A 15618-nucleotide genomic window follows, 5' to 3' on the forward strand; every position below is an offset into this window, starting at 1 on the left:
TTCCATTTGGTGCCCAAGTAACCTTTCCTTTTCTTTCCCTTCCAACCCACCTCCCCCAAGTCTGCTCTGATCAGCTGTGTCCTGACTTCAGAAACACTCATTAAAGGGTAGGATATAATGAAGGAGGTGAAAACTGCTTTGCAATCGACATGCGTGTGCCTCCCAGATGCTCACACCCTCCCCTACCCCCACTCCCAGCGAGGCACTTTTCAATTTTAAAAGAAAGGGTTTATTTTAGCTGATAGTTCCAGAGAGCTAGAGTCCATCATGGCAGACTAGAAATGGTCACAGTCAAGACACACACACACACACACACACACACACACACACACACACACACACACGAGGAGTAGGAAGCCGGCTGATCACATTTTCATCTACACACAGGAAGCAAAGCCCAGCTAGTGTCTACCCTTTGTTTTAAGTGTGCATAATTTTACCCTGTGTGTAGAGGCAAAACACCAACATTTTTTAATCTTACATTTCCCTCTGTCCCCACTTTTTAAGCCACAGCTGCACTGGATACCCAGTATATACTCATCGCCCCAGGGAAAGACACCAAAAAGCTTTCCTGACAACGCCTTTTGCAGCTGGGTCCCATCTGGGGGGTGGTGGGTAGAGATGCTGGAGAGTAACAGAAACTGCTTAGTCAGCAACTGTAGATTACAGGGGAGGTAAAATGTAAACAGTCTGGTACCCAGAGGGCAGGGCAGCCAGCTCTGAGAGCCCCCAAAGGAACCAGGATTCCTGGTTCCAGGTAGGAGTGAACAGAGTCGTGTGGCCTCAGCCCTCGAAAGACAAGCCTGCTGACTCAGGGCAGAATTAATATCAATTGAATTTATTACAAGTTACTAAGCTCCAAGGCACATTACAGTGTTCTGTTAACTACAGAAATGTATAAAGGACAAACAGAGCAAGTTCTCCATGTCTAGCTTTTCGCTCTACTGTTCAAAAGCATCCGTGCATCAATAATAAAGCCGAAACAAAACGACACGTGAAGATCCAACACATTCAGGTCAGTAGAAACAAACCAAAACATTTCCCCCCCTCACAAACTTGCAACAAAAAACACCCCTCCCCTCCCCCAACACCCCCCTTTACCATTTTGCAAACAAAACAGGAAAACAGAACAGAACAAAATTAAGTGAAGACTTCAACACTTGGGGCTGTTTAGAGAAGCTTTCACCATTCTATAGCATCAATTTTTTTTCTCTTTTTTTTTTCTTTTTTCTTTTTTTTTCCCTTTTTTTTTTTTAGGCAGCAACACTGGCCTTGGTAAAACAAAAACAAAAAATCTTTTTCTTTTGTGTGTTTTTCCTTTCCGAGTGCATAACATTTACAAAAATACACAGCAGCAGCAGTTGTTGCTAAGGGCTATTAATGCTTGTACCTAGGCAAACACTCTGCCACCAAATAAATGCTAACGAATCTGATGCAAATGACCCAATCAATATTATACTGCTTAACACAACCAGCTGATCCTTCAAATGAAGAAGTTACATACCTGTTTCAAAATATAGAAACATACGACGAAAATAATGTCTATACATAAGACTAACTTTTTGCAGTTATATTCACAATTCTACATCTTGGTGGGAAGGGAAATGGAGGCAGGTGGGGGGGGGAAGGGCCCTCTAGATCGAAGAGAGGGGGTGGTCTAGGGCAAAAGAGGTCGCTGCCCGCCGCCCTGCGGTTCAAGGGTCTCTCTCTTTTTTCACTTTAACATCCCCAGCTAAGATAGTTGCGATTTCGCCCTGCATGAAGGCCCAAGGTACATTAGACCCGACTAGGGGGCATTTCTCTCCGCTGGGGCAATACACCTCACCTGTCGCCCCCTGGGCTTTGATACTCTCTCTAGAACAAGGGAAACAAAATTTGTGGCTAGGGACGGACGGGCACTGAACGAAATGAGTGTCCTCCAAACGTTCGTGGCAAATGGTACAGCACAGGGGTCCGCTGTTGGCCATAGGGGAATCCGGAATGTTTTGGGGGTGCACTTGGTCCATGCCCGGGTGGGCGCTAGGCGGCGGGGGCGCCACCTGTAAATTCAGGTCCCCATTGCGTGATGCCAGGCGACGTTGCCCCGGCACGGAGGCGGGCGACACCGGGCTGCTGCTGTTTCGCCTAGCCGATGCGGTGGTCGAGTGCACTGAACTGCCGTCCTTGGGCGAATGCGCTGTGCCCAGAGTGTCTGCCACGGACATGAGCGCGGCCATGGGGGACGGACCGTTCTGGGGGGCTGACTCCGGCGGGGTGGTCCGATTGGAATGAGGTCCCAGAGGTGGAGGGGGCGGGGGCGGTCCCCCTGCTGCATGCCCTGGCGCCGCAAAGCCTCCGGCGGACATAGTGAGCTTCAGCGCCTCGCTCTGGTTTGCCATCCACTGCTGCCTCTGCTGCTCCTCGCCGATCTTCAGGGCGCTTTCGGCTGAATCCGGAGGCTCCGGGGATGCCTTCCTTTTGCGCAGGTTGGAGGTTGCACCCCGGCCCGTGGGCGCCGCTGGCGGCAAGGCTCCAGTTCCTGGAGGTGCACTGGGGGCGCGGCTGAGGCTCACCAGCGCCGTGGGTAGCATGGGGCAGCTGGCATCTATGTAGGGCTGGGGCAGCATGTCCGCGCCGGGCACGCCCTCCTTGAAGAAGCGCACAGCCTCGGGCAGCAGGTCCCCAAGTAGGCGCCAGTCGCCCGAGCCATGCTTCTTCTCGTACTCCAGGTACTTAAAGCCAGAGGACAGACCCCGGCCAAAGTCTTTCATGCAATCCTGGTACATCTGTTTGGCCACCCCGGACGCGCTGGAGTACACGTTGCCCGAGCCCGTGGGATACTCAATGAACAGCTTCAGCTCATAGTCCATGCCGGGCTTGGAGACGGCGTCGAAGGCAAAGACGCGACCCAGCAGCGAGTGGTCCTTCTTGAAGCGCACCTCGTAGGGCGTGCAGCCAGCCAGCGTGAGCAGGGTGTCGCGGACCATCTTGGGCTTGTTGGCCCACTCCTCCGCACGGTTGCGCAGGCTCTCGCTCAGCTCGGCCAAGGCCTCGGCGTTGCGCTGCTTCTCCTTCAGCTCACGCTCCTGGTCCGTACTCGACACCGAACCAGGCCTCTTGCCACCGGCACCCACGCCCACCTCGGCCACCGTCGACGAGGTCGAAGACGGCGCGGAGGATACAGTGGCCGACACACCCGGGGCAGCCCCGAGGCAGGCGGGGCCCCCCGGAGCCCCGGGAGGCGCCGGAGTCGGGGGTCCTCGGCTGCCCCCCAAGCCGTGGGGCGGAGGCGGAGGCAACACCGCGGCGCTGGCCGGGCCGTTAAGCAGCGTCTGCGGCAAGAGGTTGGGGGGCACCGTGAGCTGGGGTCCCCCGCCACCCCCCGGGTTGGGTAGCCCGGTCACCAACCCACTGTGGGTCCCACGCCGAGAGGCCACCGACGTTGCCGCTGAGGATGAGTTGGGGCTCTGGCGGTTCAGCTCCGGGGGGCCCTCCTCTGTGGCGGGCTTAGGGAAGCCGTTAGGACCTCCCAGGCCGTTGGGCAGCCGAGCAGCGTGGCTGCCGCTCCCCAGACTCACCGGGGGCGGCGGATACTCGAAACGGCTGCGTTGTTCCACCGCGGCGGCGGCGGCGGCAGCGGCGGCGGCTGCGCTCAGGCCGTAGCGTTCCAGGGCGGACGGGGCGGCCAACACGGCCGGCTTGGTGGAACCATCGACGTGGTTGAGCTGCTGCTGCTGCTGCTGCTGCTGTTGTTGCTGTTGCTGCTGCTGCTGCTGCTGTTGCGCGGCGGCAGCAGCTGCTGCCGCTTCCTTGGCGGACAAGGCCACTGTCTTGACCCCGACGGGCGGCGGCGGCCCCGGGGAGCGGCCGTCTTGGAAGCAGCCGTGCGCCCGCTTCAGCTGGCGGGCGGTCTCGATCACGAATTCGATGCGGTCGGCGCCTTCGTAATTGACGCAACCACGGCACACGGGTTCGGAGAAGTCCCAGATCATGGCCCAGGGCATGCGAGGCAGGTCGCACAGGTAGCAAGACTGTCTTCGGGACGAGGACACCTGCGCCGCCGACATGATGCCAGCCTCGGGGAAGGTAGGCCCCCGCCCGGGCTGTCTCGGTGGCGCCTTCTCCACCGGGAAGACTGGCTGGCCGAGGAAGGAGTCCGGCTGCGAAGGAGGGGGGCGGGGGGTCGAGAAAGTTCTGCCCCGGGGGCTGGAGGGAGAGCGAGTCTCCACTGCCGGCGCAGCGCCTCTCCGTGGGGGCTCCACCGCCCGGGCGGCCGACGGGTTCTGCACGCTCCTCGCCCCCACCTCCTACTGCGGCTGTCTCGTCCGGAGAAGAGCACTAGGAGCCTTCTTCCTGGTGCGGCGGATCAGGGCTGGAAGCTCCGGCCCTGGGGGGAGGGGGCTCGGGTGTCCGGGGCCGGCCGCCAGTGGCCTCTTGGCCCCCTCCCCGGAGTGATTGAAGCGTGGAAGCGCGAAGGGGGTCCCCCCCCTACGCTCTGAGTCCTCTCTACGCCAGGCGCCCCGGGGAAGAGGGGTAGAGGGTTGTGCCACCCGGTGCCCAGGTCCAATCTTGCTGAATCCAGCCGCCGATTCCCCGGGAGGGCCGGGGGGGAGGAGGTGGCCGCCAAGAGGAGAGTTTCCCCTCCGCAGCGTCAGCCGTGGCGCTGGCGGCGCCTGGGTTTGCACGCCGGAGGGAGCAGCCGCGGCCACCGTTTCCAAGACACACCGAGAGCAGAGGAGAGGAGCGCACGCACGCAGGCTCCCACCGCCCCCTGGCCTGGCCAGCTCTCCCGGTCCCAGAGGCTGGCGGCGCTCACGTTGGCTGCAGGGCGCTCGCTCGGCGCCTCCACCCGGGTCGCATCCCTTCCCGCTCGTGCTCGCCTGGAATGTGGGGTTGTGATTGTTACTCTACGTTCCGGAGGCGCGTCTCAGCGCTCCTGCTCGGGCTGCGGCTCGCGCTGTCCCCGGCTTGGCCGCGCGGGATGCCGCCCGGGCGGAGCGCTGACGTCACCGCCATGCTCTGCACCAGTTCCCCCCACCCCACCCCCCCTTTACACTTCCTCTGTCTGTGGAGCCCACTTGTTGCTCGCGGAAGGCGCATGCGCGGCAGGATGCCCAGATTCCTCCCTGTCGGCCCCTCCTCCGCGCCTCCGCCCTCCCCTCCCTTCCCCCCCTCGGCCGTGTGTGTACCACAGCTGAGGCCCCGGCGTGCTAATGCTGCAAGTCCTGGGCTGGCTGGTGTGTGTGTGTGTGTGTGTGTGTGTCTGTGTCTGTGTGTGTAAGTAACAGACGATGACCTTTCCTTTTCCTGCCTGGCTTTTCCCAAGTTAAAAAAAAAAAAAAAATTAAGAGCCACGAGTGTTGTTTCCGATTCCCGTTCCCCACCCCACCAAACCCCAGGCAATAAAATTAAATGCTCTGTTTGACGAGTTTCACTTTAAATTTCATATAAGGTATTACCTATTGCATTTGCCATGACAGCTCCCTCCCCCATTAATGTTACATTCTTGGCCACCAGTGGTGCCCAAACACCTGCAGAATTAGCCCTTCTCCAATCTTCCAGAAATTACCTTTTAGATTTGCTTTTTGCGACCGGGCCTGGGAATCAATCGGAGTTGCGAGGATGTCGCTAAATGAGCCGCCCCTCCCCCTGGCCCAACTCTATAAAAATTTTTGGCTATGAGCTATGAGCACTCTGAGGCCTTTAAGGAAAACAGTCAACTGACTGCATGCAGCTGCAATGGAGGGCAGGGAATGGGGAGTGAAGAACTTGCCACACAGGTGAGTGACTTCTCTGGGTGTCATAAAAGGGGGCAGCGTTTAATAATGCTAATTGCCAGAGCTGAGAACTGCAGCTCAATGAGGGAGCGTTTGTTCAGGACGACCGAGGCTCCGAACTCAGTCCTTAGACCCATAAATAAATAGAGCATAGACAGGTTTTGAAAGTTCCTTCTGGGTGCTGTGATTTAATCCCACACTGCCCCAGTACGCTCTGGGAGGTCATGGTTTCTTCTCCCTTGTAAGATCACTGCTCATCATTATTGCTCATTGTGGAAACAGATAGGGTTGGTCTTAACTCTGGCTGGAGCATTTCAGTGGGTTCTCCTATTTATTAGGTTTGCTTTTTTCTTATGTAAATTAAGGTAATCCCTGTGGAAGGCCGGTGGAGGGGAAGTGATTTGATAGGGCTGGTTCTGCCTACAGGGTTGGAATTTCCTCACTATTACGACTGGCTTTGTAACCTTGAGCTCTGTTTATATAATCTGTTTTTCTTCTGCAAAATGGAACTCTGTCCCCCAGCTTGATGGGTTGTTGAAGATTTCACTTTGTTTCTTGGCACCATGACAAGTGACTTTGGGACTGGCAATGGGTTAGGTACTGGGCAAGAGGCTCCTTTGCATCAACCTTAGTATTATTGTCTTTATAATGCAGAGACATAACACGAAGCCATATTTACATCACTAAATCCTTAACGTGATTCTACAAAGTATATTCCCTTTTACAGACGAGGAAAATAAAGAGATTGAAATAACTTGTCTACAACTGCTGCAGCTGGCCTGGGATTTAATGCAGTAAATTTGATTTGAGAGATGATGCACAGGTGCTAAGGCACCCAGGAATGGTGAAGGGTACTCGAGTTTTCCACTAGCACCCCAGTTTTTGTTACATGCAGCTTGCATATAAAGTGCTGTGCAAATGCACCTTCATGGTGAGCCCCTGGCATCCCCTTCCAGACTGTACTCCTGAAGTCTCGCACATAGACAAGCTGCGACGGTATCACTGCAGCCTGATGCATGAATGCACCATACAGTATGGAGAGCACATTATTGCATTCACGGGAAACTGCCAGTGTTGGGTACTAGTATTGATAAAGATATTGAAACTGTCACCGGCTTGCCTGTGAACGTGGTAAAGTGCGTAAGGCATTGTGATCATTATTTATGATCACTGTTGCCGTCAGTTGAAGCGACAAGAAATACTTGTATTTTTGACATTTGATCTCCAGAAGCTAGTCAGCATTTCCCAGCATCTAGATCTTCATTCTGGGTTCCAAGTGCAAATAAAAATGGAGCTTGTAAGGAGAAGGAGAAAGGGAGGAAGAAGAGCCCGTAGGGAGCCTCTCTTTCATCTCAGAGCAACCCAGTTTCTGGTTTTGCAAAAACAGCGAGCTCACCATGTGCTGCAGGGCAGTAATCAACTTTGGCTAGCTGGCTTGAAGCGGAGGCTTATGTGTAGAGTCTCTCAGGGAGTGCTTCCTCACCCTTGGACTTCTGCCTCTTCATGCCACACCTACCCTGAGTGAGTCAAAACACAGGGCTCAACAATCCCGACCAGCCTGGGACTCTGAACTTCGGCTTGGCTGGATGACCCATTTCTTTACATTATTTATTTTTCTCTTTATTAAGCCAAAAATACACCGGGTGGTGGTGGCAGAGGCCTTTAATCCCTACACTGGGATGCAGAGGCAGGTGGACCTCTGTGAGTTTGAGGCCAGCCTGGTCTATCTACGTAGTGAGTTCCCAGACAGCCAGGGCTGTTACACAGAGACACCCTGTCTCAAAAAAAACAAAAACAAAACAAAAACAAAAAAAACAAAAAACCCAAACAACCAAACAAACCAAACCAAACCAAACCAAAACAAACCCAAAAATATGTTAGAAATAGCAGCTTAACCACAACCCTCCAGCCACGCAGGTAGAGAAAGTTGACTTCCATGTCACAATGTTATGTTCAGTGTACCCTCTCCTTGTCTCTGTCTTCACTTTTACTAAAGACAGACAGACAGACAGAAAGTTGACTTCCATGTCACATGTTATGTTCATTACTCTCTTGTCTCTGTCTTCATTTTACTAAGACAGACAGACACACACACACACACACACACACACACACAAGGTATCTCTGAGCATAGTGAGCTGGACATCGGCATGCATTTAAACAGAATCCCATTACAGCCCACAGCTTCATAATCCTTTTATTTAAAAATCACGGCTCTCTATACCCCCTCAAAAAGAATCCCCCTCGTTCTTGGTGACAAATTGCTTCTTAACTGCTTGTCTCAGACGGCCCTGCTTGGGGATGCATCCGCGATTCGGGGAGGTGAGAACTCCAGTGTTTGGAGATACATTCCTCTGCTCCTGCAGCTACTGTGGTCTCTTGGGAAGAACTGATCAAGGGGGCTGTGAAGTGGTGAAGCAGAGATATGCAGAACTCTGGTGCTGTGTTCTGGGGTGCACCAGCCGCAGAGACTAAGGTCCGAAATGCTAACCCTAACTCCACAAAGCGAAGTCCCATGTTAATAATAGCTGTCTTTCTCCTCAGCTAGCCATCTGAGATAGCATCTGCAGAGAACACTCTTCTAAACTAGAGCAAAAGGTCAGCTTTCCACTTGGCCTTTCCTGAGCAACGTCGCCCAGTGTTAGGGGTGTGAAGGTTGCCAGGATCTTAAACACTTCCATGCATCGCAGCGACTCCTGCCCGCCCTCAACAGCCCCCACAGTTTGGAACCGAAATGGAACAGGGGGGGGGGCGGGGAAGGGGGGCAGGGGTGCTCTTGGCCTGCTGTCTCTCCAGGCCGAGGCTGAACCTCGCGTCACCCCGCTGCAACGCGCGCCGCCAAGCGCTCCGCAGAGAGAAAAGCCTTTTTTGGTAACACTCAGCCGGGCAGTAAGCAGGGCCCTGTTCTTTGGCCTGCGGGAGCCGCTTCAGAGTCGATGAAAACAAACGTGTGGGTTGGGCCCTCCTTTGGCCTTGTGGAGGCCTGGGATCGCCTTGCACCAGGAACCCCAGGGGGCGCGGCCAGTTACTGAGCCTTGGCAGACCCCAGCAAAGGGGCTTGGGGGGGCTGGAGGCTGCTGGGTGATTTACACATTTAGTCCCTGGTCGGATCGGTGGCGGAAGTATTTGCCTTCCCCTAAAGGATTAATCTTGGTATTAAAAAAAAAAAAAAGTATTGAGTTAGGCCAGGGCATAGGGTTACACAAGAGCCACTGGAGCATGAAATCCCAGGAACAACGTGATTCGCCGAGAAGCCCTGGGGAGCTGAACCGACACCGCCCGCCAAGACCTGCCCAGCCTCGGGCGCATGGGCAAGGCCGGCACTCTGAGCGAAACTAGGGAGAAGGCAGGGGAGGGCGGGCATAGTGGTTGGGGTTGGCACAGTGGCGGAAAGAACGATCCGGTCTCGGGCTGTTTTCTTCCTGGAGGGGCGGGGATCAGGGAGGGGAAGAAAAGCGCAGGAGTGGGGGTAGTCGAGGCTAGTTCCTGCCTCCCGGCATCCTCTTCTTGCCAGCGTGCCAGGGCGGCGGGAGGGGGGCGGGGGGAGCCCAGCACTGCCCTCAGCAAAAGCTGGTGTGTTTTTCACTGCCCCCGCCCCCCCCCAAGCCTGGAATGAGCTGTCCAGGGAAACGAGCCTAGAGGAAAAAGGGGCGGAAGAGCCAGACAAGGGTGCTATTCATTGATTCAGCTAGGACAGATATCCAAACCCTCAACAAGGGAGCTTGAGTGGAAGGGAGGCCTGGAGTTGGTGGGGATGTCGTCGAGGTGGCTGGTGGCCGCGAAGACCACAGGTCTGCCTTTCCCTAGCCCTCCAATCCCATCTGTGAGCCTGGACCTCAAAGGGAGGTTCCCGCCAGTCTACAATAATCAGGGGATTTCCACAGCCAGCCTTGGAGACCCATTGCCCTGGCACTTAGAGCTAGGGCAGGCAGAAGATGTGGTCACAGAGCAGGAAGTTCCTCCCAGGACCTGCCATTCCTGGGTCCAGGTTGGTACAGGGGAAGCCATCACTTCTTGCTTCGATTTGGGTCCTTGGGCTAGGGCTTCAAATATTTTGACTTGCCTGTGCCGAGGAGTTCCACCTGTAACTCGGGACAGAGAGAAAAAGGGGCGGGTACTGGGTACATATTTATATTATGCTGTTCACCTTGGACTTGGCTGACCTTGAGCAAATCATTTGCACTTCAGGTTCTGAGTAAAACTGAAAATAATTACTCCACTTCCTTCGCCTGCTTCACGGGTCTATGTGGATGACAACGAATTATCATATGTTTAATATACTGTAAGAGATTATTAGCAATAACCGACATTTGTCAAGGGCTCCAAAGTGCATTCCCAGACATGAGCTCACCAAGCCTCACTCAGGCCTGTGAGGCAGGTGTTACTTTCACCTGCCTTTTGTGCAGGTGAGGGAGGCTGGGCCAAAGGTGGTGCAGAGTTAGCAAAAGCCAAAACAGGCTACATGTGCTGTAAAACTGGCATTCACTTTTACCTTAAGGGCTGATGGCCCTTTAGGGGTTCCAGATGCTTCTAAGAAGCTGAACAAGAAGGTAAAGCCCTCTGCCCACAGGAATTTACAGGTTAAAGCCACAACTGTCCTAGTAGGCTGCAAGGTTGTGGCATAAATCATCACCAGGTGTTTTGGGAGTTCAAAAAATCAATCACTATCGAGCTTTGAGCAAAACTGAGTAGCCACTGTTTTCTGGCAATCCCCAAACAGCTTTCTTTTACTTCTTTGGTTTTCTGTGCCCTGGCCCCAGGCAGAGGTGACAGAGGAGTATCTGAAGTGCTAGTCCCCACTGAAAGGATGAGGAAGCTTCTCCAGTCGCCCTCAAGACATTTTTAAAATGTACATATCCGGGACTAAAGAATGTGGTGAGGCCTTGTCCAGCAGCACACGCAAGGCCCTGAGTTGGATCCCCAGCAGTGACTAAAAGGGAAAAACGTTGAAGAAGAGCCCAGTGAACCACAGAGGGGAAGGAAGAAAATAAGAGAGTGGATTTTTTTTTGTTTGTTTGTTTGTTTTTCGAGACAGGGTTTCTCTGTGTAGCTTTCCTGGATCTTGCTCTGTAGCCCAGGCTAGCCTCGAACTCACAAAGATCCTACTGCCTCTGCCTCCCGAGTGCTGGGATTAAAGGCGTGCGCCACCGCTGCCCGGCTAGGAGTGTGGATTTTTATTGCGGCAAAGGCCTCTTTCTAGACCTGGAAGTTATATCACACAACCAACACCCTTTTGTTCTTACCTAAATGTGCTGAAACTTGGCTGCCTTGTGGCCTGGAGGGTTTCAGCATATCAGCCCCCTGCCCTTCATTCAGTTATTCATTGATTTAAGTAGAGAACACTCTCCTGCCCCTAGCTGAGGATAGAACCTAGGGCCTGGAGCGTGCTAAGCATTGCTCTCTCTCTCCAAGCGAGCATCATCTCTAACCCCTTTTCTGTTTTTGTCGCTGGGTCCTGAGAAGTTGCCCAGCCTGGCTTTGAACTCATTCTGTAGCCCAGACAGGTTTTGAACTTGTGGTCCTTCTGCCTCAACTTCCCACAGTGGCTGTGGACTGATCGGGGCCTGGTTCTTAGCACTTTCTGTCTCGGTGCTGGGAATCTGAAGATGAAATACGCCAGAATGGGCCCAGCCCAGAATTGAGACACTTCCATTTTCTCCTAGGTGTCCTACTTTGCTGATGCCGTTAGCCCCCAAAGCCATAAGAGGCAGCAGCGCTATTCCGGACTCCCTGCAGCAGCATCCTGACTCCGAGGCGGTCTGTTTATTCTCTGGAGCTTTGGTTCCTCACCTGTCAAGCGTCCATCTTCAATCCTGTTTTTCCTCCAGAGCCTCCTCCCTGTGAGATCCTGCCCCGCAGTGCCGAGGCCTGCCTGGAGGGCTGTAAAAGAGGCCAGTCCTGACCTAGATCTCTCTTCCAGCACTGAACCCTTCCAGGTGAAAGAGGAAAGCCAGGCCTGGTGCTACACGCCCAGCCCACACTCTCTGCCTTGTCCTTTGGCAGGTTTCCTCTAGGTGACCAGCCGAGCACCTCTGTGTTGGTGTGACAGATAAATAAGCCATGACTGCCTCTCAGCCTAGGAGCTGGAGCAAGACAATAGCACACTTGGGCCTTTCCTTCTGGGCTCTCCTAAAGAGGATTTCTCCCTCCCCAATTCCTGTGTGCATTCGTGCCTGTGTGTGTGTGTGTGTGTATGTGTGTGTGTGTGTATATATGCACGTGCGTGTGTGTTGGGGGGGGTGACCATGAGGACTCAAAGCTGTTAAAGATTCGGTGTTTTTACCTTTTTTGTTGTTGTTTTGGCCCGTTTGGAAAAAAAGAGGCAATGACCCCCTCTTTAGAAAACAAAACTAGGCAGGAAGTGTGCAGGGCCTGCGTGGCAGGAGCTAAGGGTGTAATTACAAGTTTTTGTTCAGCATTTTCATGTGATTAAATCCAAAGGAAAGCCAGCCTGGCCCTGGCTTTTTGGATGGGGCAGACCAGAGCGGCCTGTATGTTGGGGCTGGAAGGCCAGCAGTGAGGAATGGATCTGCTTTTCAGCGAAGAGGCCGGAGTTCTCACCTTTCTTCCAATTTTTATATTTCCAAAAGGTAGCCTATCCTTCATCTTTTACTCGGCACCATTGGGCTGTCCTTGGTGACATTTCCCAGCCGTGCGCAGACTTCTAGGCACTGATTCGCCGTCCCGCCCACGCTCTTCCCCCTTCCCACTTTTACACACTGCCGGTTTCTGCCTGGCTGCTCACACAATATCCCCGCTGCAACATCCAGAGCCAGCTTTCTTGCCTCCGGAGTTTTCGATCCCAGCGACTTCCGACCCCGCCAAATAGCCTCCCCTTTTTTTTGTCTTGCCCAGAGTCTGGTTTTCCCCGTTATGCTTTATAATAAGCTCTACAGCGGCCGCCCCAACTCTAGGCTTTCTCTAACACTGCCTCGGTTTCCCTTTCTCGCAAGCAGGTTCTGCGCACACTCGCTGGGGGGTGGGGTGGTAGCGCCTAGAGCACTGCTTTGCAGATGGTCCGAAACGGCGGCGCGCACGGGTTTCTCTCTCCTCCCCTCCTTGGAGCCTCCGGTGGCCCAGTGACGTGCCCTGGGCACTAGGGACCGGCAGCAAGAAAGGATCCACTGTCTACTCACATTCTTAAGGGCAGGAAACCTGACCCACCCCTAAACCACTGGTCCGGGAGGAGGGGCACTTGCATTTCTCCCGGAGGGCGGGCCTCGCGGTGGTCCCCCGCCTCCTCTCACTCCTACCCCCACCCCCATGCCCGCAGATTACCTCCCGCAGCCCCCTTCACCTACGCTTCCCAAGAACAGATTGTTTATCAGGACGGGCAGCCAAGAAGCCTACTCCTGTTTCTGGCCTCTGCCAAAGATTAATCACACTTGGGAACCTCACAAAACTTGACTGTTGGGGCGGGGCCGCGAGAGGGGGAGTAGTTAAAAAGGGAAGACCAATGAATTTGACATTTGACATTTGACAAGCTGACCAAATGGGGCTACCGACACCTCTTTCCTTCTCACCCCCACCCCCCTCTCTTTCTCCGAGTCCTCCTCCTCTTTCAACTTCAGATTTGATGCTTTCATAGTACTGACTTGCTTTTAATTCTTATTAACATTCTCAGCTGGTGTGTGTGTGCGCGTATGTGTGTGTGTGTGTGTGTGTGTGTGTGTGTGCGCGCGCGCGCGCGCGCGCTCCTGCGCGCATTGGGACCTGGCAAGACACACTCACAAACTGGACTGCCTGACAGATCCTTTTTTCTTTTCATCCCTTCTCTTTGAAATGACATCAAGATGGACTGGGGGGGGGGGTGCTGGGGGATGAAGGAGAAGGCATGGAAAAAAGGGGGAGGGAGGAGTAATTTATGTGCTTTTCTAAGACGGCTAGTAAAATTCCTAGGGGAGAACGAATGCCAAAATTGACTGTCTTGGTGGATTTAGACCCAATCGTCAGGGTGAATCATGTCAGGGCTTTGCCCTGGACCTGCAGCCTGGAAGAGGGGACCGGCAGCGGCGAGGAAAGCATCCCTGTGGCTGGGAGGAGCCTTTCTGAACCAGGGAAGTGATGGCTGTTTGCTCTCTCTCACCAGATTCCTCTCCATCGGATTTGCTTCTCTGTAATTCATTGCAAGATGAATTTTTTAAAGGTTCTGATAAAGAAGAGCAAGGGATAGAAAACTCTCGATTAAACATGACCCCCTAAGGGAAGGTGCAAACACATTTGATCCCAGATAGAGATATCTCCACCCCAGGCACCCCCCCCCCTTCGCTTTGCAACTCAGCAGACATCAGGTTAGCAAAAGGTAATAAATAGTCCTGGCGCAGCAGGGTCTGGACTAGTGAAAACAGTTTACTGAAATTAATGGGTCTCACTTGAACCAAAACCTCCACTTTGGAATTAATGCCAGACATAGTTTTCCTGAACTCTATCCAACCGCCTAAGCGGCAGACAATTTTTGGTCTATTTGTGCAGGAAATAAAGCCCAAGCCCTTGATCTCAGTGTAGATTTTCATGTAAAGAAAAAAAAAAAATTAGCACAGTGAAAATTGTGCCAGTTTCCACTTTCTGCCAGTCGAAGCCCGGGTGCTCTGGGTGCTCTTGGGTGGTGCATGGTAAAAGTTAGCTGGTAAACTTTCCATTGAAAAAAAAAAAAAAACCATCTCCCAATTCCCTCCCCATCTCTGGCTTCTGAGCTTTTATCGTGACATCTGAGAGATGCAAGAAAGCTCCAGAAACAGTTCAGCTCTCAGCAACAACCCCCTTCCCCACGGCTTAGAAAAGCTGGATGTGGACATTTTGTATTCTGTGTGCGAGACTCCCCCCACCCCGTGAAGCTCCAAGCCTTCCATCCATCCAGCGCCCACCCCCTCCACATCTATTCTCTACCGCACCCAGTACTTAGGGTTGTCCCTGTTTCTCAAGCTGCTTTTTATTTTTATTAATGTGCTTCTTTTTTTTTTAAGGTTGAAAGGCACACACACTATGTGTTCCCATCCAGTGGTTATGGGGTTATGGCAGGTACAGCGGGAACCCGCTGTCCGTGTCTGAACCCACCCTAAACCCCCATTATTGAGAAAAGCCCGATCGTGGGCAGCCGGTGTTCTGGTTCTCATTGTACAGTCCGCACTGGTGACACGGGACATGTGGAAAATTTTGAGAGCACTGCGGTGAATGGTGTGGGGGGGGGGGAAGCGCGAGCGGGGGGGGGAAGAGGAGGGGAGGGAGCGAGTTACTTTTTAGCTTCCGCTAAGTACTTGGCAGCTCGCCAAGCCCGGAGGATTCTGGGAAGTGAAAACCTCCCCAGTATAAACTGCCAGCTTTAAGCAGCCCTGACAGTTCTGCTCCTTCCAAACTTGGCAGCCGTTCAAAGTGCTCTTTCATTTGAAATGCTGGAAGCCTGCCATGTGCAATGCAGATTTGCGGTGCCTGTGCGCAGAAGGAACTGATAAATGCCGTTGCAGTTGCCATGGGGACAGGAGGCTATCAGAATGGCCTTGTGATCCGCAGCCTCTCAACGCGGCAGGCTCCCCCGCCCGCCCGCCAGCCCCTCCTCCTTCTAGTCAGTGAGATGGTGAAATAAATGTTCTGGAAAAAGGTTAACCCTCCCGGCTCTGGCTTGCAAACTGAAAGGAGGTTAACCCCTTAAGACTTCCCCGGCCCTAAATGCTTGCCAGCAACACAGAGCTGAACAGCATCTTTGGGGGTGGGGGGGTTACCATTCCTCTCCCACCCCTGCGTCCTTCTGCTCCCCGGAGGCTTTTCGAAAGCTGTGTTTTTAATAGAGCTTTTCAGCAAGCCCAAGTGTAAGGCTTTGAGTCATCAAAACCCGGATGTAAACACAGCAGCCCTACATTCTGCACAG

The 15618-nt window shown here is 53.7% G+C and overlaps 1 protein-coding gene across 1 annotated transcript; it reads right to left on the bottom strand.

Moving 5' to 3' along the window:
* Positions 1-817: 817 nt before the first annotated feature.
* Irf2bpl (interferon regulatory factor 2 binding protein like) lies at positions 818-4996 on the bottom strand. Its single transcript, XM_028876176.2, has one exon. It carries the CDS (start codon positions 4044-4046, stop codon positions 1695-1697), a length of 2352 nt encoding a protein of 783 aa, XP_028732009.1. The 5' UTR covers positions 4047-4996; the 3' UTR covers positions 818-1694.
* Positions 4997-15618: the final 10622 nt, after the last annotated feature.

Source organism: Peromyscus leucopus, chromosome 14, assembly GCF_004664715.2.
Source record: "Peromyscus leucopus breed LL Stock chromosome 14, UCI_PerLeu_2.1, whole genome shotgun sequence".
Taxonomy (NCBI): domain Eukaryota; kingdom Metazoa; phylum Chordata; class Mammalia; order Rodentia; family Cricetidae; genus Peromyscus; species Peromyscus leucopus.

Bases quoted from the DNA above. Each gene is read 5' to 3' on its own strand.
- Irf2bpl (XM_028876176.2), bottom strand. From the start codon at position 4,046: ATGTCGGCGGCGCAGGTGTCCTCGTCCCGAAGACAGTCTTGCTACCTG.